Genomic DNA, 26,250 nt, shown 5'->3' on the forward strand with positions numbered 1-26,250 from the left:
GCAATCCACTTTAGCTGGCTTCATCCTTAGGACTCTTGTGATGTAAGTCAATGATTTTAACTTTAATTATATATCCTGTCATAGTTTTTATATTTGAGAGAGGGACTAGTTGCCCCTTGCCACACCACTCTCACTAAATCCAGTACATCCTGTTCTATTCTTTAATCTTTTCAAGGTGAGGTCACACTTTTTAAAACTGCCTTCTAGCTCTGAGAGTTACGACTCGGGATTCTGCCCTGTCTGACATCTCTCACTTCGGGAGGAATTCCCTCTTCCATGCAAATGCAGCTCCGCTTGTCTGCACATGGATGTCTGTCCCATCCTCTGCTCCAGTAATCCCCGTGGGTAGTACAGTAGCTGCTGTGTAGGTGCAGTTCTCTCCCTCTGTTCTGGGACCTGTTGAGCATAAAGCCTGCTGAAGGCTGGGAAACAACAATTTAGAGTGTTTCTGTTGCCAGACATCAGTGTTGTGAACATTAATGTCTTGTTTGTCTGGTCTAATGTGGAAGAAAATGCATTGGGAGCTACAGGGGAGGACATCTAATATTGCATTAATTGATTTACCTCATGAACAGGAACATCAGCAAGGTGGTGGGAAGCTTTCCACCAGTGGGTAGGAGAAGGATGCCTCTCCCTTGTAAAGACTAAGCTGCCAAGAGTTAAAGCGGTTACAAAACACCACTGGTCCAGCATTGCCAAGAGCCAAGCCATGCTCTGCCTCTCCTACAGAGCACTTTCTTCCACATGAATCGTCTCATGGAAACTGAGGGGGCTGCTGTGGAACTGAATTGTGTGCAGCAAACTTGGGTTCAGTAATTAAGCCTCAAACTTTGTGCTGCAAAAATGTTTCAGTGATGAATAACAAAGGGGAAAAATATTTTAAATTACAGGACACACTGACTGCTTGGCTGGCAGTAGTTGTAGGATGTGATCCAAAACCATTTAATGTTGATGGCCGCTCACTTCAGTGGAGCTGACCTACAGGGGGCTTTGTTATGATTCACCCTTATTAGTCAAGTTTAGTAAGCAGTGCTTAAGGGCGAGCGTAGGATGGCTCTCCTCTATTGTACAGGCACAAAGGAGGCCATCTGGGCAGCAGAGAGCTTACATCCAAACAGAGAAGACACAAGAGCACTTCAACAGAGCAACCAACCAATATACCCTCCCGCTGATTGGGAAGGGACAACAAGAGAGAGGGAGGGGAAATTCAAAAGCGTGGAGCCTGGTATGTCATAGAGGTGGCAAAAGAAGAAGTCAGTGTTGATATTCCCATGTGATGGCTCGTGAGTGGTTTGTCATGGCAGTTGCTGGCCAGTTCCTGTCGTCTGTGTATCCCAGACTCAGTGCATGTGCATTTGGATAACTGGTCCGCGGTCTCAGCAGAACAAGTGAACTGAGGCCGTAAGCATCTGATCCTGATCTCACCAGCTTTAAAGGGTTTCTATACCTCTAAGTTAAGCATGTGCTGAAGTGCTCTGGTAGTCTGGCGTCAGATGCTCAGTACACGAGCCTGGAAGGGCATAGGGAGAGTTTTGTACTGACTAGGCTCTGGGAAGAGACAGAACGTGTTTGTGATTGCTGCAGTCAATCTGGAATACACCACAAACACCAGATTAATCTCATTTGAAAGCTTTGAATTAAATCTCTTTACTGTAATGGAGCCTCCCACAGTTCCCCACCTTCTTCTTGTTTCCTGGTATATTTTCATTTGGGAAAGCTGCAGCGTGAATGTGTTCTCTGTGCTCAACTGAACCGTGATACTGCTGCATTTTTTGGTATTATCATTAAAAAGGAAAGCCACAGCATCATTAGCTTTTCTCCCTTGTTCCTTTAGATTGCCTTGAATGCGTTCCTGTTGAGGTCTTAACCAAAACCTGCTTACTTCCCTGTTTCTTATCCTTTCAGCTTCTTCGAATGCGATGACTCAGCAGCTACAGGATGAATTTGACAGTAGCGTGGAGAATGCAGAAGCTTGGATGAAGGCCATCCAAGAGAGACTGAGGATCAATGACAACACCAAGGGACCTCGATCTGCCCTAGAAGCCAGACTCAGAGAGACTGAGGTAAGGGAAGAGTGATGCAGGAGTTGAGAGGTGGCTGTCACTGCAGCCATTGTTAAAGCAGTTATTGCTTTGAGCTCTGGAGTTTTCCATTAGGAAACTGTCAGCTGCCCCTGCTTGCCAGAGTATTGGTCCTGTGCGAGTGGGTTTACATCAGTATTCTTTCTAATTTTTCCATCTGCAAAATGTTTACAGACGTTGTAGAAAAAGAGGATAGCAATTTGATATCACAGGCTTCCAAGCTTTTCAGATTGATTTGGAAGACTAGCAGCAGGTTTGGCAGGTTAAAGTGTTTATACTCTCCTATGAGCATGCTCAAACCTGAAACAATTGAGTCGCTGCTTGCAATTACCAAATAGTGATTTGCAGAAGTGCAGCACATAGTATGAGAGAATCAGATTACGTTAGTGTCCCGTCTCTTCCAGGAGTCTGGCACTGATAGAGAAAGATTGCAGTGTCCTAGTAATGGGCTGTTCTAGAGTAATCCCCTTGTCCTTTTCCATAAACCCTGATGATAAGAGGGTTTACAGGTCTCCTTTATAATCTGTCTAATGAAAGGTAAATGTTGTCATATTTTTCTGGTCTTACTTAATCTCTTGTATAACTCCTCTTACAGAGGAGTTGCAGATTGTGCCTGCTCTCTTACTGTGATTTCACATTCATTAACTTCAGTTTCATTAGATGTTATCTTGTTCTTGTAACCTCAGAGAATGAAACACTCCTGTTTGTCCCATCTCTACCATTCATGATTAGAAGGAGTGGTGATATTTCTATGATTAACATTGAAACTATTTTTATACTTGTGTTATATTTAATTCTAACTAGTCTGTTCTTTAAAATAAATGGCCAAATCTTTTCCAGCATTATTTACACAGAAGTCTTTCTTTTTGTGTGTCTACTCATATTTGGATTGCCTCTTCTGAAGTTTAACAACTCCAAAAAGATATTGCAGGCTTACATGGAGGAAGAGGTAGTTTACATGATGGTACACCCATGTCTTCAGCCTGTTTCCTTAACTGTGGCTCATTGGAGGCTGGATCTTGCCTCTAGCATAATATAGAGACTGTTCATGGAGTGATGGATGATGGCTAGACTTGCATGTCAGTTATGAAAATATCAAGTATTTCCTCTTGGTCTATAGATTTATTTCTGCCCTTCAATTATTTTCACCCCTTCCCTTGGTCTGGGAAACTATGATATGTATAAACTCAAAAAAAAAAAAAAAAAGGCAAGAAACACAGCACACTTGAGTAGGGAGAGTTTGGCAAGGTAGGTGCATTCAAGGCAGAGATAACAAAATGTAAAGTTTAGAGGTTTGGTGATTTAATGTGGCCTGAACTGAAGCCTGTTGACTTCTGTGGGCTTTGGAGGAGGTCTAAAATATGCAAAAAATCATGTTAGAAGATTTTTTTCAATTCAGACTTTGGAAATTCATCATTCTAAAGAATAACAAGTGTCTGTTCTGTCTTCCTGTGTATACCTTATCCACCTCCTACTCCCTCATCCTGCCTCCTTTCTGGGCCTGGCTTCCCTGGCCAGCTCACATCTCCTCGTGATGTGCTTGCTGCTTCACCTATTGGCTGTTTTCAAATCCAGTGATCGTTTTTCATTTCCTTTTTTGCATCTGGCTGGCCTTTTTTTTCATGCTTCCTTCCTGTGGTTTACTTTCTGTTAATATGTTAATGAAAATGCCAGCCAAAGATAGCAATAATTTAAAAAATGGATTTGAAAAAAGAAAAATGCCTGTACAGCCACTGCTTTCTCTCTGGCTGTTGTTTGCTTTGACTTGCTGGAAAAATATTAGGCTTAGAATACAGCTTTACTCTTAAATTATTCCTGTCGGGTGATAGCTATGGCTTTTTATTTTCTTTCTCTGCCCTACTCTTTGCCCTGCTTTCCTGGATTCTTTTAATCACACTTTTCATAGTAGATAGCTCGTCCAAATGCCTGTTTGTACGTCACATGCAGATGTGCTGTGTACATGCCAAAAGAACAGTTTTTTCTCAGAATGTGAGACTGGAAATCCAAAGGCCTGTGATTTGGTCTCACCTTTGCAATAACTGACATGATTTTTTTTGAACAAATCCCATGGGCCTAATTTTTCCAAAAGTAGTTGCTGATTTTGAACCTCTCAGAAGCCTTTTCCTTCAGACTTGAGAGCCTGCAGTTTGCCAGGAGATTGTGGAAGAACAGCAAGAAATCTGATGGTGTCAGAAATTTGGATAAAGTGATGCTGAAAGCTGACATCCAAATTAGGACATAATTAATCTACATTTTACAGAAGTTGTGCTGATTTTCCATCCCTAGGTAGAGGAAGAGAATCTACTTAAAATTGTATGGCTTAACTTTCAGTCTCTGGCATTCCAATTTCTCTAAGATACACGTTTTTGCCAATTCATAGCTTAGCAGTTTAGGGTGAAAGCAAAAGTTGGTAGCAGACAGAAAATTCCACTACTTAATTTCTTTTTGGCTTGTATTCTGAGCCAACTTTTATTTGCAATAGAAAGCCTTTTTAATATGTTTCATGATTTCATATGGTAGAGCTTAAAATTGAGACATTGCAGTGTACCCTGTGGAGATTGCCTCTACACTGTTTGGCAGGTCTGGGAGAACAACTGGTACGTGGCAACGTAGTGCTATGACTTTATAACTGCAATTGAAACACAGCCATAGATATCTGATAGAAGATGATCTGGGTTTTGTAGCTAACTTAAAATGCTTTTGACTTGTTATGTGGTTTTCAATTCAATTCAGTCCTTTAGGCTGTTTAAGAATAAACAAATCTGAAGAGAAGTTCGTATTTTCTGTTCGGGAGAAGCTTTGCAGCAGGAACGTCATGATTCCTGGGTAAAAACAAAGTTTAAATGACAACAATTAAGCTTGCTTTCTTTTCATGCTTTCAGTCTCATTTATTTTTTTCATAGAAAATACGTGCGCTGGAACCAGAAGGCAGCTTGAAAATGGACTTGATTCTTGTGAAGGCAGAGGCTGCTCTTCGCAGCATCAGTGAGGATAAGAAGCATGAGGTACTATCTAAACTGAAAGACATTAAAGCCTTGTGGGAAGAGACAGCCATATACATTACTCACTGTCACAGGTAAGACAAAGGTACTCTGTACAAGACTGCTCTTTGGTGTGTTGAGGCAGTTGTCTCATCCAGTGCTTTTAAAAGTGCTTCTTGCCTTTCTCTGCTGGGTGGGTTGTAGATGGGAATCACTGCCAATCCCAGTCCCATGAGCATGTGGAGGACTGTGTGGGAAGGGGGGGTCCATGGGACCTCAGTGCTCTCTGCCTTCACAGCCAGCCCGCCTCATGGTCTTGAATGATGAGTGTGGCCAGGCACAGGGACCTTGTACAGGATATTTCCTCCCCAGAGCAGGGAGGACCTGGGAAGTGAAGTGACCCTCTGAAGTCAGAGCGACTTAAAATTGCTGAGAACCTTGTCCTTTGCTTTGAAGGCCTTTTGAGCTTGCCAGTCGCAACTGCTCCCATCATAATTCCATCTAACTCATCTCTCTTGGTCTCTCCAACAGCCGTATTGAGTGGGTCTGGCTGCACTGGAGTGAGTACCTGAAAGCACAAGATGAGTTTCACGCGTGGATTCACAACATGAGGGTGATCTTGGAGCCTGACATTGAATTGCAGCTTGGCTTAAAGGAGAAGCAGTGGCAACTGAGCCATGCTCAGGTTCTGCTGAATGATGTTTTAAATCAGTCAGTCCTGCTGGAAAGGCTGCTAGAGGAAGCTGCTTCCTTGTTCAGCAGGATAGGTGACCCCAGTGTTGATGAGGATGTTCAGAAGAAAATGAGGATGGAATACGAAGGAATCAGGGAAGAAGCTCAGGTACACCTATAAAGAGTGGGAGAAGTTCAGATTTCATCAATATACAGTATTGTTTGCTACCTGCTTCTTGAGTCATGGGGCTTACCTGGTAGGACTGCAAAAACAGAGCTGAGGATCCCTTGTCTTTCAGTCAGTGGGCTGTTTACAACAGGCATCATGTCCTAAGATAAGCTGTTAATTGGGATGCTCTTAGACTGTGCGTTATAGTATGTTGTTGTAAAGTAACCGCAAGCTGCTTCCTGTGACCTAGTAAATATTGTTTTAGGTCATCTCTGTATTAAGTTTGAACTGTTCCTCATCTTTCAGCTCATTAGTGATTCTTGTATAACCAGATGCAGAGTACCCATTCCCAGAGCCAGAGAATATTATATGCATGCGCCCTTGTTAGAGGAAGTAGCATTAGTCCGGATCCAGAGCTGCACTCCCTGCCTGCAGAAGTGGGAAACACGGAGGTGGGAGACAGCTGTGGCCTAACACTTGAGCTCAACTAGCCAGTTCCAGTATCTGAACAATTTTCATTGCACACAGATACCAATTCTTGTCTGATGCTAATGGTCCAGTTTGAACAGTTGTTAGATAGACATCCTAGTTCATTTTTCAGTGCCAGCGATTTCCTTTACCCAGTTCCTGGGTCAAGATTTCAGATAAGGCTCCTACTTTCACTTCTAAGTGAAAAGTAAAGGTTAGAAAGTTGATCTAACCTAAGATCAAGACAGGATTGGAGCATGTGGCATGGCTGAGGGGCAGACTTCTGCAGGTGGGCAGAGGAATTCAGTTTCTTACTAGCCTATATCAACAGAAATACTCAAAGGCGCATCTATCCCAAGCATATAGAGATTAAAATCTAGTCTTTGTCTCACAGTGGCTTCCAGGAATTCCATAGGCTGGAATTACCTGGTGCGTATACAAATAATTTTCATTGCATTGTCTCTGCTATCTGCTTGTCATAACATTGCCTTCTCTTTGTTCCCACACCTACACCCCAGCCCAGAACTGGAGCCTGACAGTGATGTATGCTTTCTCCCCCCCCCCCCCCCCCCCCCGCCAGGTGCTGTTGTACAAAGTTAACTTCAGATCACACTGGAAGAGCAACAACATTGGGATGCTCATGCTATTGCTCTGCTTGCTTTACAGATACTTTTTCTGTTTAAAAAAAACAAACAAAAAACCCAAACCAAAACCCCAAAACAATGAAAAATCTGCCAAGCTGGCACCTTTTTGAGTATGAAATTCAGATATTTTTTAGGTATAAAGCTAAAACTGTTGCTAATAAGTCTCTCCAAAAAACAGAGCATATTTGGAAATTCTGTAACTGCAGCTGTTACAGAGAAGCTGTAAAGCCAGCAACAGATTGGCGCCTTAACATTGATTATTTATTTTTAAAGGTAGATCTCTTCATTACAAGGCGACTGGATTTACGAATAAGAGGGTTTGCAGGAATTCAGGTGTTGTCTATGTAGATTGGCATTTAAAGTTCTCATTCACTCCCTTCTAACCAAGATTTGTCTTTGGTTTTGAAGCAGGAGACAGTCATTAGCTATTTTAATAAGGCAGTTCTTTCAAACAAGTCATTTGAATACTCAAAGCCAGAATGTGACCTCTCTGAGACTAGATTTACATAGTGTAATTTCTCTAACTGACTTGGATACATGCTGGTATAAACGAGATCAGGAAGTGGCTCATAGTACTTAGATAAAATATGTCTTTGTGTCTCCAGCCAACTGAGATGCTAGAAAAAGCTTTTCTTTGGCATTGGTTACAAATACCACATTTCATAGAAGGATGGAGTGAGATAATCCAGCTAAGAAATCCCTCTTTCGGGAGGTATGGAACAAAAAGGGGAGTTGGGAAACCTTGGATTTTGCAGCTGAAGTAAATGCAGAGTTCATTAGCTAATGCCAAGGTTACAGGCGCCTTGGGAATCGTGTTGGAAAGTATAACACTAGTTAGAGAAACCCTGCCACCTTTTTCAACAGCAGGCAGGAATGAATGAAAGAGATGCAGGAGTTGTAAGGGGATTGCTCCGGCCCCTCGCATGATGGGAGGCCAGGCTAAACATGAGTTGCGGATGCCAGCTGAATGCCTGAGCTGCCTGCCAGAGAAGGCTCACTCGTGTTTGTAGATTACACTTGTGTTTGAACAGCATTTTTAGATCTCGTGCAGTTGTCCAGCTCTATCAGAAGGCAAGGTCTTAGACAGTGTTTCTTAAATGGTTTGCCCGTGGCATTGCTTCTCTGGTATGAGCAAATGGTGAGCTTTTTTTTCTTTCTTAGCGCTAACATGTGTCCTTATCATTTCCAAATTTTAAAAGCACATAATCTTCTTTCAATTACATTGACAGGGTTATTTTTAGATGTGGCAGCCATTTCCTACGTGCTTTCCCTTGCCTAGTAAGAACAAGAGGTAACGGGCACAAACTCGAACATAGGATATTCCATCTTAGCATGAGGAGGGACTTTTTTATGTTGAGGCTGGCAGAGCATTGGAACAGGCTGCCCAGAGAGGTTGTGGAGACTCCCACACTGGAGACATTCAAAACCCGCCTGGACGCCGTCCTGTGTAATCTGCTGTAGGTGAGCCTGCTCTGGCGGAGGGGTGGGACTAGATGATCTCTAGAGGTCCCTTCCAACCCTGACCATCCTGTGACTCTGTAAAATAGCAATATGCAGAGGTAGATGGTTGTGGATTTTAGCATAAATGATGACTGAAAATGGTAAGAAAAGTTACAATATACAGTATGTTGATATTTAGTTAAATATATCAAATATGTCTGAGCACATCAGATGAATTTCAGTCCATGTTGTCTTTGTTAACTGAAACCTAGATATTTATACTTCCAACCCTCACATACCCTAGAGCTAAGACTAAAAGCACCAGGAAGGGCTATGGGAGCTTTCTGGACTCTACTTGAGATGCCACAATGTGATTTAAAGCCGGAACTTTCTTTATGTGCTCTAGATTGCCTTCCAGAGGAGGCTGGTTTGCCTTTGCTGTCTGTAAGGAGAGCTTAGGGGAGAGGGTTTCCTACGCCTCCGTCCACCCTCCATGAGTACCCAGGGCTGGGCACATCCTGCCCAGACACATCTCTTCCTCTGCAACCAATGGCCAACCCATTGCTTTCCTGTCCATGCTCTCACTCTTTCCAGGGCCATATCCTTGCTTAATGTCTCCTCACAGTAACCAAGTGCATGTAGAGATGGAGTTTAACACTGTCCTGCTCCTCAAACAGCTAACCTAACAGAAGCCAGTGATACCATATTTTCCATCATTATCAAATTTCCCTGCCTAACCTCTCGGGGGAGGGGGTGCTCAGCTAGCTCTTGGTAAGCCCTTTGTTTGACAGCTAGCACAGTCTGACCAGAACCATGGCATCTCTTCCTTGACCTCATAGACCAGCAGGAGTATCCAAATTATGCAATCCTTTGTTTTGGCTGAATAGCCTGACCAGGGCTGGGTCATTTTGACTTCCTTTTTAACCCTCTATATATTAGACTTTTGAGTTTAATAATAGCTCCGCTTTGTTTTTCTGACTTGCTCCCTTTGGAGCTTCTGTCAGTGCAACAAATTAGCCTAATTCCCCGGAATCAATAAGCTCAGGCTCACTTGTTTCACTTCAATGTTTGGCCCATTTACACCACTACAAGATTGTATCCTTCAAGTCCCTAACTTGAGGTCAAGGTGAGAATTGTTTAACCTGTATGCACCACTGTGGATTTGAGAATCAAGGCAGGGTGATTTAGCAAACAAGTGAGGTGTTCTGCTGGATACATCTTGGCCACAGAAGTTTGCAGTCATAATTCTGCTTTTTGGTCTCAAACAAACCTGTGTTTGCATAGGATGTGCTATTAAAGGTCCTGCCCTAATAAATGGGCAACATTTCATCCTCCATGGGAAACAGTTGTCCCTTCACCGTCACTTTTTTGTCCCAAAGCAAGTCAACTAACTTTAGGGGAGTCACTCTTGATTTACACAAGTCAGCAGAGATTGCGGTGGCAGTGTGGAAAACACAGGCCAGCGTGGTGCCACCTGGAGAGTGGTGGCTTTGTACTGCACCATGGGCATAACCTGTCCCAAAGGTGAAGGACAAAGTCCCAGAGAAACCACCGCCCCACAACGCATAGGACTGGTGACTGATGCTTATGCCATCCTTCTGCTGGTCTGGCTGGAGAAAGAGTGACAGGATGGCCATGGCCCACTGCCACCTCAGGTTGGTTGATGGCTGTGGAGAAGTGCACAGAGCCTCACAGAGACAAGAGAAACACAGAGGGGACCTTGAAACTCTGCCCACCATTGCAGCTATCACCCTGCTCTCCGTGGAGGGCAGCTGGCAGCTCTGCTCAGAGGCGTGGAATGTGTCCCATATTTGATTTTGAAACTCAGCCTGTTGTCTGTGACAGCAAAGCCTTTCAAGGGTGCTGCAAGTCCTAAACGGATTGCACAAGGAACAATTTTTTTTCTAATGTAACTAAAGTGTACCTCAATTACTCTCCATAACAACTGGTGAAAGGCACGAAAAAATCAGTCTGATTTTGTAGGAAATAATATCCTTAGGTTGGATATTATTTTAGTGAAACAAGAAAAACTGGATTCTTCGTGATTTGTGTAAAATTTCCCTCAGCAAGGTCTAAACTTCAGCTGACAAACCAGGGTAGTCAGAGCAAATGTGACTCTGCCTTGTGAGGGGTGCCAGGCTGGATGGGTGGGGAGCAACTAACGATGTGCATGCTCTTGTAGGAGCAGGGATTGTTGGTTATAGAGTGTTCATGCAGTAACTCGGAAAATGAAGCCTGCTTCCCATAGGCTTAAATTTGCTTCCAGGGTCTGCAGTACCACCACAGGATAGTTTGTGATCTGCTAATTGATTAAGTAAGTTCCCAGGCTATATGATTTTGGATGCCTTGAAACTGATGGTCACTTTCTGTGCAGCCTGTTGAAATAATGAACAGTTTGAAACAATTTGCATGCTCCTCGCACAGTCTTTCCTACTATCATTTTGACAGATGGACAAATTCAATCTGTTGTGTGGTCATCTTTGTTTTTAACCAGCGTGAGGAACATAACTGCTTGTCTCCTAAAGTCGAAACCAGAATCAGTCTCCCGTCTCTTTTTTTTTTCTAATGAGAGAATAGGAAGGTGTTGGTCGACAGCCAGCTGAATATGAGCCAGCAGTGTGCCCAGGTGGCCAAGAAGGCCAACAGCATCCTGGCCTGTATCAGGAATAGTGTGGCCAGCAGGACTAGGGAAGTGATTGTTCTCTGGTACACAACACTGGTGAGGCCACACCTCGAGTACTGTGTTCAGTTTTGGGCCCCTCACTACAAGAAAGATGTTGAAGTGCTGGAGCACGTCCAGAGAAGGGCAGTGAGGCTCGTGAGGAGTCTAGAGCACAAGTCTTGTGAGAAGCGGCTGAGGGAACTGGGGTTGTTTAGCCTGGAGAAAAGGAGGCTTATCACTCTCTACATCTACCTGAAAGGAGGTTGTAGAGAGATGGGGGTCGGTCTCTTCTGCCAAGTAACAGGCAATAGAACACAAGGAGATGGCCTCCAGTTGTGCCAGGGGAGGTTTAGGATGGATATTAGGAAAAAAATTCTTAACTGAAAGAGTTGTCAATCACTGGAACAGGCTGCCCAGGGCAGTGGTTGAGTCATCATCTCTGGAGGTGTTTAAAAGACGGGTAGACGTGGTGCTGAGGGACATGGTTTAGTGGTGGTTTGGGCAGTGTTAGATTACTGGTTGTACTTGATAATATTAAAGCTCCTTTCCAACCAATTCTATAATTCTATGATTCTATTTTATGAGTCTAAGTTTTGGAAAGGGGAGGCTAGAAATTCACCTGAGAGGGCTTTGCAGTTTGTCTCCTCGGAGATTAGCCGTGGAGAGCCCGCAGCATGACCCAGATGGGGACAAGCCTTTATGCCCTTTTGTGTCCTGTTTCTTGAGGTGAACTGTGAATTCCTGTGGAGGCCAACTACTATCAGACCTCGCGGAAAGGGACTCTTGTTGATAAATTCTGGGTTAGTGTAAAGGAAAAAGAGCCAGATAAGCACTGTCCTCACAGCTTCTGATGTTTCTTTTTACAGAGCAGAGTGAAACTGCTTGAAAAGATAACCAAGGAACATGAACAGTACAACGCTAACATCAACCAGTTTCAATCGTGGCTGAACGGTGTGACGGAAAGATTAAACTGCTGCATTGGAGAAGCAACCAAGTCTTCATCAGAGGACAAGTTAAAGGCACTGAAGGTCTTTAAACAATATCATTCTAAAAAAGAAGTAGGATTGTGTGTTCTTCATGCCTATATATGTTTCTCAAACCACACAAGGGTGTACTCGAGAAAAGAATTACACAAACAAAAGAGGGCGGTGATTGTAACGTAGTCTAGTTGTATCAGGTCCTAAAACTGTTAGTTTTAGTTAGTTCTCCCAACTGTAGCATGAGTCACAGGCTGGTCTGTTTTGTTTTTCTGAAAGCTTTATCTCCTCCAGTTATGTGATTCTTTAAGAATCTTACCCTTTAAACTTGTTTAAATGAGTTATATTTGGCAAACGTGATCCAAACAGAGCCTGAAGGCTCACAGATTCTGAGAGTTTAGAGTTGGTGATAAAAATACCAGTCTTGAGAACAGTATCCAATATTTTGGTGCCACTGCTTAAACTGTTTAGTTTTAAATCTCTGAGAGATCTGTTAGTATTTCTTAGAGCCCGCAGCTTCTGTTTTCTTTGTTAGGGAACTCATATGACAAGCATTTATGAAAATCAAGCCAGTATTTTCAAAATTGTGGCAGTTAGTATGACTCAGAAGGCAGTCAGATGACCAACCCTGGCTTCTGGTCACTTGAAAAAAGACATACTTTGAAATAGGAAGTGAAGAGCAAAATATGTACAACTAGAAGAGGCAGTCTTTTTTTCCTAACACTTGCAGCTTTCCCCCCAACTTCCCATTCCTGCAGATAATCTTCTATTTAACTTCTTTCTGCAGGAAATTGCCAAAAACATTAAGAGCGGTGGAAAGAAATGGAGGCACCTTGAAAATCAGTGTGCAGAGGTGATTCAGAATACTTCCCCACTCGGAGCTGAGAGAATGAAGGATGAACTCGAAGAGCTAAGAAGAGCCTTGGAGGCATTGAAACTGCGAAGTAGTGAGGAGGAGGAGAGACTGCTCAAGATCCAACAGTCAGAAAGCGCTTATGAGTCCCAAGCCAGACAATTAGAAGCAGATGTCCAGGAGTTGAGAAAAGATCTACAGAGACTAGAAAATTATCTGGACCCTGGGGAAGGCGAAAAGACTGAAGATGAGTTTGTCACTCTGTGGAGAAAATGCAATGTAAGTTGCTACCCTTGATATGCCTAAAATCAGCAGGATCAAGTGCAGTCATAGAATGAACACGAATAGTCACATCCAACAGGTACCTGTCCCGTTGGTTAAAGGTGATAAGGAAAGAGTACAAGTGTGTATGAAACAGACTGAGGAAAATCTGAGTAGTAACAGTGGAGTCAGCTATTCTAACCTGTGTCTGTCTCTGCACAGAGGGAGCAAGATTGGAGGATGTGTTTGAGTCTTGAGTTCACAGGGCCCGTATGCAAAAAAGAGCACAATGCAGAGCAAACAACACAATTTGGTCTACTTAAAAAGAAGCAGAAAAAATAATGCTTCACTGTACATACAAATACATATGTACACACACACATATACATAAAGATACACATATTTCTGGGGTATTTGGTGACACCATTTCTATATTATATCCTTAATCCATGTAAGGTGGGTACCCATCGTCCTCTACCAACAAACACAACTTCATTCCTAGGAAGAAGTCCCAAGTTTGTAGCAATTCAGTATTTACACTAAAATCAATCTGTTGCAAAAACAAGTGGAAAAAGTTTGATGCGCATACAGTAGATAAAATCTTTTACTATTCATTTCCTCTTGAGGATTTGTTTTGTGGTTACTATCTCTTCTCAAAATGCCTTTCATGGCTACTCGTGTATCTAGAACTCAGCAGGGCTGGCTGGGAAAAGTATATGCAAAAAGGATCCACATAATACAGACTGGTTCAATCCAGCTACATTTGCATGGGTTTTGTCGTTTTTGTTTCCCTGTGTCACCCTAGAATTTACATTCTGTATATGTGAGTCTTTGAGAAAGATCTGTTCATACAAACAGATGCAGTTAAGGCTGCTCAAAAAATGCATCTCATGTTATATACTGCAATCAGTGAACTGAAACTGGGCCTGTTTGTGATTCACTCTGTTCATACTGAACTCTGCAGATCAGATGCCCACAGAGGCTAGGCAGTGGGAGGTGAGGAGAGGGAGCCTGCAGGAACAAAACTGTCCCTGGGAATGTTTTGTGCTTTAGGAATGCCCATGTTTCTTACAACCAGGAAAAAAATAGCAGAAAGGGGACTTGTGAATACACTGAGAGACAGCCTCATCTCTTCATTTCATGTGCCAGACACTACATAAGGTATGATCTGTTCTTTATTTGTATGATTAAGGCAACGAGAGCAGCTCTGGCTGCAGAAGAGTCCACGGTTGAGAGGCTGAAGGCTCAGCTTAAGGAACTGCTACGGTTCTCCCAAGATGTGCAGCCACATGCTGAGAGTGTTGTCTCTGCAATACAGCAGTACGAAAGGTAGTATCTTCTCTCAGACACTGAAGGGATTAACAAGGGCCAAAGAAAAAAGTGATATGCCATCCGATTGTAAGTGACGGGTAGAAAAGAAAGGCTGTTGCTAATTATATCCGCTTCCACATTTCAGTAAACCTGTTATTTTAGCCATTTGCTGTGAGCTGTAGGCTGCTGGCCATTTTCAAGCAATGATCTTGCATTGTTAATGTTGTGTATGGTTCGAAGAAAATTAGATTGTTGGCAGCTAATTTGATCTTCTTAGCATTTTATAATAATAATTTATGTATTGTGCTTGCCTTTCATGACAGCAACTAGAAAATCAGGACAGGAGCTGTAGTAGTAAACGGTTCAGAAGAATTATGGCCCTCCCTTGTTGAGTTTGTTGTGGTGACTCATCAGCCTTAGCAATTACTTGGCAGAGCTTATTCCCCTTCTCCTGGTGGCATATATGCATGATTCCTGTTTTCAACTTGCCTTGGGTTGGAAACTCTGAAAGTTTAGCCTCTCCCCAGACTTCAGTGTTTCCGTTTCCAGGCTGGCTGGAATCAGGAAGTAAAGAAGCTGCAGCAAATTTTGCAAACAAGAAGAAAGGATCTTTTTTTTAAGGAAAAAGAAAGGTCAGTTTTTTACTGTATCCAAGCTTATCTTCCTCTGTCCCGTGCACAGTATGGTGTCCTGCTGGAAGGGTTATAGGTCATTATGGGAAAAGATTTCAGTTTAAAAACTAACAAGTAAACGATGTCGAAAGAGCAGCAGGGCAGGCAGGGGACTTGCCTCTGGGTAGAAAATGGCAGCTGCTCTTTTGCCAGCTTCTCTCCAGAGCTTCTTTGCGAAGTCTGGCAGCTTCACGCTGAGCCTGGCAGGGGCAGCAGAGCAAATGGCAAAGGACATGTAATATCAGAACTTTCTATTTATGGAGCTTTTGGCCTCTGCAAGCTTGCCTTTGTTTAGCTCCGTAACGTCCCAGTGACACAGGTAAGATTATTGTTTCTGTTTTTATAGAAAGGCAGTATTAATCTTCATTGGCATTGCTCCTGCCTGTCTTGTGAATTTGCAGGATACTGTTCCCATGTGAACTTATAGTTTGGGCTGCATTCTGCCATATCAAATAGAATTCTGCAAACTGGGAGGTCAGGAAAGCTGAGAAAAACAGGAGGCAGCTGCATGGGGTGTGTCACTGCTAGGCCTTGTTACTCAGCTGTATTTTGGAGAATCCTTTCTAAGAGAAGCCTGGATATCTAATGAATGTGTGCTGATTTTTTTTTTTTTCAATATATATGTACACATACATATATAGCTGTGCATGTATATGTATACCTATATATAAATACAAAGCTTTGATCAGAATCGCCTATATATTAGTATAAATACAAGAGGTTCTGCAACATTTGAAAAATTTGTATCTGAAAAAAATATGTATTTTCCTCTTTTTATAGGTAACGTAAGGTGATCAAAGATTTCTTAATGTAATTTTTTAAAGGAACAAAGACTCGGTAATATGTAAAACAATAGAGGCAACTGCGGTTAAATTCTAGACAATCTTGGCTTGTTCCTCCCATCAGTCATTGAGACTGCTCCGATAATAAAATTTGTTAAATCACGCTGGTGATAGCAGCCAAGAAAGATCACATACAAGGGGAGACTGCTGGCTGCTAGAAAGGCAAAGTAATTCCTCATACACACTTGCACAAGAGACAAATGTGTCTTAGGGCATCTAAATAAAGTTTTGTCGGATGTCTGTGACTGACAGAGCAGCTGTCAGTATGCAGCACTGGGCTCAGACAGTAAAAGAGACTGAGGCATTTGTGTTGGATACAGTTTACACATGAGTATTGTGTTAATTCATGCCTGATGAATAGGATGTTTGGACTTGGATTTCTTCGTAATCCTTCCCTCGGCTGTCACTTTATCCTTGCAGTGTTAGAGGCAAGACATCTAAAATGAGCATCAATACAGAAACCGAGCTGAGAAGACTCTTCCAGAATCCCCTGCAAGATTTTGGACAGTGGAAGCCATCAGTCCAGATGCTTCTGGAGACTCCTGAGCCAACACTGGCTCACATTGAGGTAGCAAACCTGTTACTAAGTTCAGAATTTGATACTTGGTTTGTGTTTGCCCAAGCTGTGCCAGCAGCTGCTTGCATACAGCTGCCAGACAGCAGCAGCTGGAAGGACCTTTCCTGTATGGCAGGAAACCCCACAGTATGGAGGCCAATATGTAACTCTAACTGTAGCAGAATGTCTTATTTTCTGCCCTTCAGTTGGTTAACTGGAGTTGTCAACTGAATAGGCTGAATTAAAGTGGTGGGTGTCTTTAGCAATGATGATAATGCTGTTTAGCATTAGCCCAGATCTCCCTGGACGGGAAGTTTGTGGACTCTGTTAAGAACTGTGTAGTAATACAGTTGTAGGATTAAAATGCATGATTTCTGCATGCGCCCAGGAAGGTGTTTGTTACTTTTTCATCCCTGTCATCTCCAGAATAAATGTGCCTGTGAACAGGGATGGAGTTTGTCCTCGGGATGAGCATTCAAGCTGTCCTTTCTGTTGATTGTTTAGGCCTCTCCTCTGCACAGACAACTCTTTCCATAGTACAGCTTTCCTCTATTTCTGTTCACAAAATGGATGCAGCCCTGGTGCTTCTAACTTTATCAGGAAGACTTTTCCTTTAACTGGGCACTGTCCAGGTACCTTCTGTTACCCCTTGTCGGCCCAGCATGCTTTTTTTACCTGACTTTGTCATGCTGTTTTGGTTGTGTGACGTGTGTGAGAATAATATGGTTATATGATTTTGATTTTGATTTTTTTGGTACGATTTCACTGGAAGAATTTTTCTCCTTTAGGCTGCTCTAGCTGAAAGCTCCCAGTTCAAAGAGAAGTTCATGACGTTACAGTTGAAGAAAGATTTGCTAAACAATATCCTTGGTGAGGAAAAAGCAAAGTCTTTCCTGCAAGAAGTAGCTGAAGCTTCAAAGGAGAGAGAAATTCTACACAAAAGTCTGCTGCAAAGCAAGAGCAAACTCCAGGTGAGCTTCAAAGCCCATATACAGTCTTTACCTGTGACAATAATCAATCTTTTATTAAGCCATTTTTATAGATATAAATTTAGTACTAACAAGCTGTGCCCAATCTGTTTTTCAAAGTTGATCGAATATTCAAATAAATTTGTGGTCTGTTGCATAGCATAGCTCGATGTTTGTTCTGAGTATGAAATGGACATTGACGAAAGATAATGCCAAGGGATATATGTTGAATACTGGATTATTTTTTTTCTTCTTCTTTCTCCATCTAGAATTTGATATCACAACATAAAGACTTTGATGCTGGTTTCACACCTTTGCAGAAAAAATTATCTGCCATCAAAGCCAAATTAGATCTAGAGAAGGAGCCGCAGCCTGACCTCTTGGGTAAAAAGACACAACTCCAGAGACTCCAGGTACATTACAGTAATGTTTGACCATGATATCCGCAGTTAATTGTGGTCCCGTTTGTTCATATTTTATTAGCATTAGGAATTCGATACCTTGACCCCTCAATTGATTGTGTATTAGATAATTTTGTTTGGTCCGGTTTATAGCATGGAGTAAGTGAAACAGAAGCAATGCAGCTGAAGAACTGTCAGACTGGGCTTGGGGGACAGAACAAGCAGCTGGAAGCTGTTGGCACCACACCTTGGGCTAGTTTCACTGCTAAAAAAAAAAAAAATCACTTCCCACTGGGAGTGAAACTGCACAAGATAACCTGAACCAATATAACTCCCTCCAAAAGCAGGGAGTTCCCATTGTCGCACCTCCTTCTGCATGCCCCCCCTTCTTGCTCTTTACCTTGTCACAGCTTTGAGATGTGCTGGGTTTTACTCCATGGGCTGATTCAGCTGGCCAAGATAAGAAAAAACAATCAACAGAAAAAAGAATAATTTTCCAGTTGGTTAGTGTTTTGAACTGGTTGAGCGAAGGGTACGACATGCAGTAAAGCCTGCTCAAGGCATGCAGTGGGGCTACATAGCTGGGAGAGTGGAGAGAAGAGCAGGAGAGGAAGAAACAGGCAATGTGACTCTTCCTTTTCACCATGGTAAGCTATGGTTGTTCAGCTGTATGGTGCCACTTCACCCTTGGTGACCACAGGGGTGTTATCACCATAGTTCTTTATAGTACTTAGCTGATTATACTATGTCTCCTCTGGCAGCTTCTCAGCAACTTATATCTTCTTTGTTATCAACTGGTAACATGGAAGGACATCCAACCATTTATTTCAGAAACATTTACTCCTAGACGTCACAGTTAATTTTCTTAAATACAGTGATTGTTCCTGGTTCTTTGTCCTTACACTGTCAAATGAAGCTACCTTTAGTGTGTGTTTTGCAGAGGTCCATGCCACATCTAGCACATTACCGATACAGAATCTGTCTTTTCCTCTGCAGATGATCCGAGATGACTTGGCAGAGCTTGCTGTTCAAATGGAGGCAGTAGAGAAGCTTGTTCAGTCAAACACCACACACAGGCATGAAATGAACCAACTTTCATCTGACTCTCAAGCCCTGAGGAGGTCGTTGGAGGTAACATAAGGAAGAGCTTTTAGTTGTCTGAGGAGTTATCAGTTGCCACTATTTAAAAATATTAAAAAAAATATTTGAGCGTATGAGATTATATACTTTGAGTGACAGATATTTTCATTTCAGGGGAAGAAGGCACTGAATTCTTGATAACTCTTCCAGGATTCTCTGATTATCTGTAATGTGATTTCCCTTTGGGATAGGTTACCATCCACACAGATTTTTATATCTATTTAAATTATTTCTGGAGTGGGCCTGAGATTTCTGACCAGTAGACCTCAATGTTGTATTATCATGGAGGTGCTGGGACATCTTCACAGATTCCTGGATACTGGTTTTGTACCAAACTGTTTGGGTTTTTACAGCTTTGTGACCTAAAAGTTAATGAGAGAAAAGTGTTGCCATTGCATAGGTACTTGGTTTGACCTGAGGCATTTTCTAGCTTGTAAGCATAGCTATAAAAGGACCTTCCAAAGCAGTCTCAAAAGAAGAGCTTGTAAAATTACCTTAGTTATGCAGGTCACCATAAAAATATGTATGATAAAGCGCTACCCTAATATGCACTGTGGAATTCTAGTTTTATTCTCAATAATCCCATTTATTGCTGAACTGGACTTTTGCCAAAAAAGTCTGTACAGTCATTTCAGATTCAGGGAGTACAAGATGTATTTAATATTGACTGGGGTATAAAAAAACCCAAACGTATTCTTTATTCTACTTCAGCTGAACAGGAAGGGAGCTATTCTAGTGCTTAATGCCTCCCCCATGTGGTTGAATTCAGGCCTGCAGGAGCTTGTAAATGTTTTCTGTGCCACTAATGCTAAAGGACAAAGTTTTTTTGTGTCACATTAACAACTGTGATTTTCCTTTTTGCCCATGAGATTTGTGCCAGTAGTCACAGTGTTAGATTCAGTAATGAAACTGCTTTTTGTCTGTGTTTAGTTGCTGACGTTTTTATCATTTGTAGATGATGATACAGCAGAGTGAAGAGCACGTTCAGAAGCATTGGGCGTATAATGACAAACTCTCTGACCTCCAGCAGTGGATCACAGTTACCACGGAGAAGATTGACTCCTACCAGGATGCTGATGGAGAGCAGAACACTGAGGGCAGGGTGGCAGACCTTGAGGTGAGAAAAGCATCTTAGTGTCAGATGTTAATTATTCACTTTGCAACATTAAGACATTAAGGGCAGGGATTTCTAGTGAGGGTTTCATGGTTGGGGAGAGTAATGATTTTTTGCTCCTCCTGCAATGAGTGTTGATTGCTGCTGCCTCCTTGCTTTGCCCTGTGTTGTGCAATGTGGAGCTAGGTAAAAGACAAGAACAGTGAGAAATGGCTAAGAACTGCTGAGATGGATAAAGTATTATCAAAAGATAGGTGGTTTTAAAAAGAGCTCTTCCTGCCAGGGTGATCTCTCTGGACAATACCTACCTTTGCCTATATGTACTCATCATTGAACATTATTACCCTTGTTAGCTGACCTTATACTGTGTTGAACTGAGCTGTTCCACAGCTGCTAGATTTTCCCTGTGTAGCAGTATTTTGCATGCTAGATTCACTCTGGCAGGTTACTTCAGCTAGCAGCTTTTGCCTTCTGATGGGAAACCGAGATATCTGATGGGAAGGCTACAGAAGGGGTGCATTGACAGCTTGCACCCTTTAAGTTTTGCCATCAGCTGTTTGATCTATGTTGGCTCTTTGCAGGAATCCACAGCATATTTTTTTTCCCGCTAGGTATGTTCTAGCTAGTGCCAACAGAACCAGCATAGTCCTGGACTGAACATGGCCTTCAGTCTGACATAGCCTCTGCTTTACCCAGGATACCTAGAAGTAACTGTAAGGACTGTACGTTTCAGAAATGGCTAGCTGAGTTTCCAGATAAGGAGGTCCAGCTGCACCTTGTGGAAGCTCATGGCCAGCTGGTCATGGAGAATTCTTCCCCAGAGGAGACTGCCCATGTCCAGGCAGAGCTGGATCAACTGAAGGAGTCATGGAGATCACTGAAGGACATGGCAACTGGGTAAGTGTTCATGTACATCTTCATCATGTCCCTTCGAGGGGATGCTCTTTACTGCTATATGACCAGACACACTTGATGCTTTATGCTCTGTGCTGTGAAAGTGATCAGCTATGTTACAATGCTAGAAGCAAGATGAGATTTTATTTAATTATTTATAAACTCGGAATCATAATCTGGGGACCAGAGCAGCCTATGAAGCTGCCTTTAGCTCACACTTGGAGTAGGCGGTGTCTCCTTAGGACACGGCTCACCCATGTACTGCCAGTCCATGTCAGGGGAAACAGGACATACACTGGGTCACTTCTGCTGTTCTGCCTCACTTTCTTGTTCTCCTCACTGTCTGATCTGGAGATACCTCCCAGGATGCTATATCTGCACTGGGATTTGTGCCTTTTGCAAACCTTCAAGAGTATAAACAGAGCTAAAATCCTCTCTTAGCTGGCAAATGTGGACTTAATTTATTTTGCCTGCACTGTGCAATGTCAAACTGCTGCTCATATTTGCTAGTCCATGTTAAAATTTAATACTATGCTACCTGTGTGAATATATCCATACGTAGTGTTAGAACCGGCATAAAAATGGAATGACTAAATTGAGGATGGCTTGATTGTACTGCCTGCTGTTACCAGACGGGAAGGTATATTGCCAAGGTAGTAAGTTTTGGTCCTTCACTTCCCTGAATAAAAGAAAACAAAACACTTGGAAATGTTAGAACTAGAGGACTGGTGCTGCTTTGAGACACTCCTGTCTTGATCTTATTTTGTTAAAAAGATGTTGGAAATAACTTTAATAGCAACAGTGCTATTAATAGTAATAACAGTATAATAATAATAATAATAGTGCTATTTCACCAGAGGTGACCCCTGTAGCCCCACTCAAAATGTGGATGTCTTGTCACTAGATGTTTCACTGCACTGATGTCTCTGCTTTTGTGTTTTCAAGTCTTCTCCAAAAGTGGCAGTTAAATAGACCAGTGGCTGATAAGAAGAAGAAAATAGCGTTTGTGGACAGCAGAGGGAAGCCCAGACCTGCCTTCCATGATTTAGATACATATCCAAACCATAAGCAGGTGAGAGGAAAACTCTGTATCTGCCTTCATATCAGCTTCACAAGAACAACTTTATTGTCTTCATCAGACATTATGCGTCGCAAACTTGGAGGTTAAGATCTTGTAATCAGGCCTTCCAAGGAAACATCTGACCTAACAGTGAGGGCTTTTTTGTTCCTGTTGTCCTGTAACTTAGGAGGCAATAGAAGAGCAAAGTACGAGCAGCCACTTGAAGCTCCTAAACGACTTTGAAGAGTGGTTACAAGGAGAAAACACCAAACTGACCAAAATTCTTGATGTGACTTCATCTTCCACAGAGGAAATTAAGGCACGCCAGAGTAAACTAGAGGTTAGTTTTCAGGGGTTGAAGGTGGAGACAAAGATTGCAATGAGAGCAAATCCTTTCAGAATTAAAAAACAAAAACAAAAAAACAAACAAAACAAAACAACAAAACAAAAAAAAAACCAAACCCAAAACAAACAAACAAAAAAAAAACACAAAAAAATACCCCCCAACCAACAACAAGGAAAAAAAACCCACAAAAAAAACTCATGCGCACCCCCCAAAAAAAAAACAACACATACCACCAACAAAAAAACCTCTCAAACACTACACTGTCTGCTTTAGGAGACTCAGAGACTCTAGAATAGATGAAGCTCAGAAATTTAAGACAAGTATTTCACCCCTTCCACTAAGAAAGGTTTGCCGGACCTGGAATAGAAGAAAGGAAGGGAGCAGCCTGGCATCTAGCTGTTGGACTGGAAATTTCTGGTGTGGTATGGAAAAGGTTTTCATTAAAAGAAGCTGATTAAAATCAGTGTCAGTTATTTGGCCTCACTCTTTCTCTTTCTGTTGAATATAGCCAGAGACAATGACAATGGATACTGTAAGAAATTAAACAAACAGAAATATCGAAGGCTACAGGAGTCCTGCAGATGAGCTGACCCTTTTATATCATTTCAGGCCCAAAAAGCAATAACAAAAATAAACGCACTATTCCAGAGTACCCAGTAGTTTTTTTGAATGTTCTTTTGAATGCTAGATTTAAAAAGTGGAGCCTTCTTGAACTCTGAGTGGCTGCTGACCTTGTCTTTGCCTGCAGGAGCTGCAGTCTCGTGTGCCTGATGGTCAGCGTCTCTTTGAGGACCTTCTTCATCTTCATCCCATCATTGGAAATTCTGAAGATCTGGAGGACCTGCGTTACAGATGGATGCTCTACAAATCTAAACTGAAAGAGTACATGAGATCACCGGTAGGTGACAGCACTCAATTCCCAGTTGCTGATCTCTGCCATTGCTCTTTTAGGTTGTTTCATATTGCTAGTCATAATTCACAGTACGTGTGTGTGTGTATGCTTAGTTAAAACTTCCCTTAGTAAATGCTGTCAAAGACAGAAAAAACGTAGCCATGTATTTATAAATATAAGCACAAATGTTCTTGCATTAGAGTTGTGTGCTGTCATTTTGACATTGTAAGCAATGCTCAGAATATTTCTCAAAATTGAAGGTTGAAAACAGAACAACAATTGGCTGTTGTCAATGATGCATGCAGTTGGGGTCTGTGAGATGTTTTTTTGTGTGAATATTTTGGATATACACCTAGTTCTGGGCACATTTTTTTCTAGTTTTTTGCCCTTCGTCCACACAACATTCTCCATTCAATTATTTTTTTAACAGTTCCTGCAGTAAGAATATATTCCCTGTTCACTATTTGTGTCTCCTGCTGTGAGACAGTGATCGCCGACTGAACTGACTCAGAAAGTAACTGTGCACAGAAGGACCTAGCCGTTTTTGAAACTGTCCTTATGGGCTAAGGATTTGGAATGAAATAAATAGGAGGTATTTTAATGCAAGAACCAAATGATTAAAGAAGTTACAGAGTTGTTATATATAAGACATGCTAAGGATGGCACAATTCATCCCCATATGTAAGATATTCCAGGGCATGCTAAAGATATTCCCATGTTCTTAGTGTAAACATACATAATTATTAATTAAGATTTTTCTATTTTAACTTCTTACGTTATGTGTTCAACTTTAAGATACCATAATCAAAGGATTAGACTTTACAGGTGTTCATTTGGTACTTTCTGTATGCAAGTGCTTTTGAAGGTATCTGAACTCAAACACCTAAAATTTGAGGCACTTGAAAATTTTCTGCTTTGAGAAATCTTGTCTTCAAATCCAAAGCTTACTTAAAGTACAAATCCTTTAAAGTGCATGGAAGGTAAGCATGACCTCTATTAATAAAGAGCGTATTTGTAAGAATTGTTTGCCATTGATTATAGTGAGTTGTGCTTTCATCAAAACCATGTGTAAGCATAAATATAGTCAATAGGTGTCAGTAAAGTGAAAGCTATTGCTGAGAAAACTGCTCATCTGATTCAAATAGTCAAGAATTTGAAAACATTTCTGCCTAATGTGTGTTAAAAAAAATCTCCCACGGGTTCACTCTATCCAGGCAACCATGAATTTGAAAGAAACGTCCCCTGTGAGGTGAATACTCATTTATTGGCTCCAGTGGGATCTTAAGTTCATGATTTTTTTTTTTTTTCACTTTTTTTTTTTTCTTTTAAACAGAGTCATGGATCTTTGGAAGAACCAGACAGATTCAGAAAGGTATGACAGTTTCCTATCATTAAGCTAAAAAATATTTGATCAGACATTTCACAGATAATTAATAATTTCTAAAGATTCTTGAGATTAATTTGATTATTAGCAGCCTCTCTTAAAGAAGAAGTTTATTTTCTCGAGATTTTAAAGGAAAAATATGACAGAGTTTTTACTCAAGCTATGCTTACTGTATCTCTAGGAGCTAAGTTTCCATGTCCTGGGAGAGTAGGAGAACTCAGTTTTTATACATCTACATGCTATATGAACTTAATTAGTTTTTCAAAAAAGACTAAGGAAGAGCCCAAATCTCTCTTTAAAGGATTTAGGGGTCAGGTGCCTAAAATGGTTTTGAAAATGGGACTTCTAATTCTTTAGACACTTCTGAAAAAATTGCTTTGGATCATTCAGCCCACTTTCTAATGCAGAAAACCAGAGAAAGTCAAGAGATTTGTCTAATGTTATTAGGCTAAATCCTTATTCTAAGCAGCAGAATTCCTCCTGTGAAGGATTTTCTTTTGGTAGTGATGACATAAGAAACAGAAGCAGTACGGGAGACGATAAGGAGAAGCTTAAAGAAAACAAAATGCTGCCAGTTTCTTATTAAACACAAGCAGCATTTGTATCCCATTTTCACAAAGTCAGCAAGCTTTTTCTGTTGACCTGAGCAGTGTTGAACTGAGTCTTTTCTCTCTGTCACAATTTGCTTTGTTTATAGACACCATTAGCTTCTACTTTTTACTGTCAACTCACTTTCCATTTGTTTTCAAAAGGAACAGAATAAGGCTTTATTTGCCCAACACACAGTAGATTGAATGAATAACGTCTTGCATGAACATAATCACATGATCATCTTAAGCTAAATCAACCCTTGATTTCTCCTGTTGCAACATCTTTTTAGAAAAGAACAATATTTAAAGGGTGCAGTACGGTGCACTTCTAGTATGGCCAGAAATCAAGACTTTCCTCATTCCTATGAGATACTCCTCTGGTACTCAAATATGGAGTAGCATCTCCAATATTTTCCCCCAGCAAAATACTGACCAGTTTAAGGTAGTTTTCACACATCCCCTGAATAGTTTTGGCCGCAGTTCAGCCTTCCTGAAAACCTCCAGAGTTTCTGTTCTTGCCTGTCTGGCTCAGCATTAATTATTCAGCACTGTTGGTCATCCAGTAAGGTCACCAGAATTTTTCAGGCTGGAAAAACAATATGACATTTTAATACTTGGTGTAGAGGCAGCCAAATGTTTAGTAGTGCTGCTTTTCCCTAGAAGAGGCCTAAAGGGATATTCCAGAAGACTGACCAAGGTATTCTCTGCTTTCGTATGATTTGGTTGGGCCGAGTTGTTTGTAGGGGAAAACAAACCAAAAAAAAAAAAAAAAAGCTTTAGGCGTAAGCCCATTTCCACTGCACAATTAGATACCATTTGTTAATTCATCTCTCCCACCTGCCTCGGGGTGGGTGGTATTTATTCCTCCTTAAG

At 41.6% G+C, this 26,250-nt stretch overlaps 1 protein-coding gene across 1 annotated transcript in view; it reads left to right on the plus strand.

Moving 5' to 3' along the window:
- The first annotated feature begins 1,807 nt into the window (after window positions 1-1,807).
- The window catches only part of SYNE3 (spectrin repeat containing nuclear envelope family member 3), a 35,063-nt gene continuing 10,620 nt past the window's right edge, over window positions 1,808-26,250 (plus strand). Inside the window, exons 1-16 of the mRNA XM_082485148.1 lie at window positions 1,808-2,063; window positions 4,985-5,157; window positions 5,594-5,903; window positions 11,984-12,145; window positions 12,882-13,226; window positions 14,401-14,537; window positions 16,453-16,600; window positions 17,377-17,559; window positions 17,826-17,969; window positions 18,954-19,088; window positions 20,053-20,214; window positions 20,945-21,108; window positions 22,051-22,177; window positions 22,353-22,505; window positions 23,260-23,409; window positions 24,737-24,775. Of these exons, the coding sequence (XP_082341274.1) occupies window positions 1,920-2,063; window positions 4,985-5,157; window positions 5,594-5,903; window positions 11,984-12,145; window positions 12,882-13,226; window positions 14,401-14,537; window positions 16,453-16,600; window positions 17,377-17,559; window positions 17,826-17,969; window positions 18,954-19,088; window positions 20,053-20,214; window positions 20,945-21,108; window positions 22,051-22,177; window positions 22,353-22,505; window positions 23,260-23,409; window positions 24,737-24,775 (2,676 nt within the window). The 5' untranslated portion in view covers window positions 1,808-1,919. The remainder of the gene's footprint in view (window positions 2,064-4,984; window positions 5,158-5,593; window positions 5,904-11,983; window positions 12,146-12,881; window positions 13,227-14,400; window positions 14,538-16,452; window positions 16,601-17,376; window positions 17,560-17,825; window positions 17,970-18,953; window positions 19,089-20,052; window positions 20,215-20,944; window positions 21,109-22,050; window positions 22,178-22,352; window positions 22,506-23,259; window positions 23,410-24,736; window positions 24,776-26,250) is intronic.

Source organism: Vanellus vanellus, assembly GCF_965231255.1.
Source record: "Vanellus vanellus genome assembly, chromosome: 6".
In the NCBI taxonomy this organism is placed as follows: Eukaryota; Metazoa; Chordata; class Aves; order Charadriiformes; family Charadriidae; genus Vanellus; species Vanellus vanellus.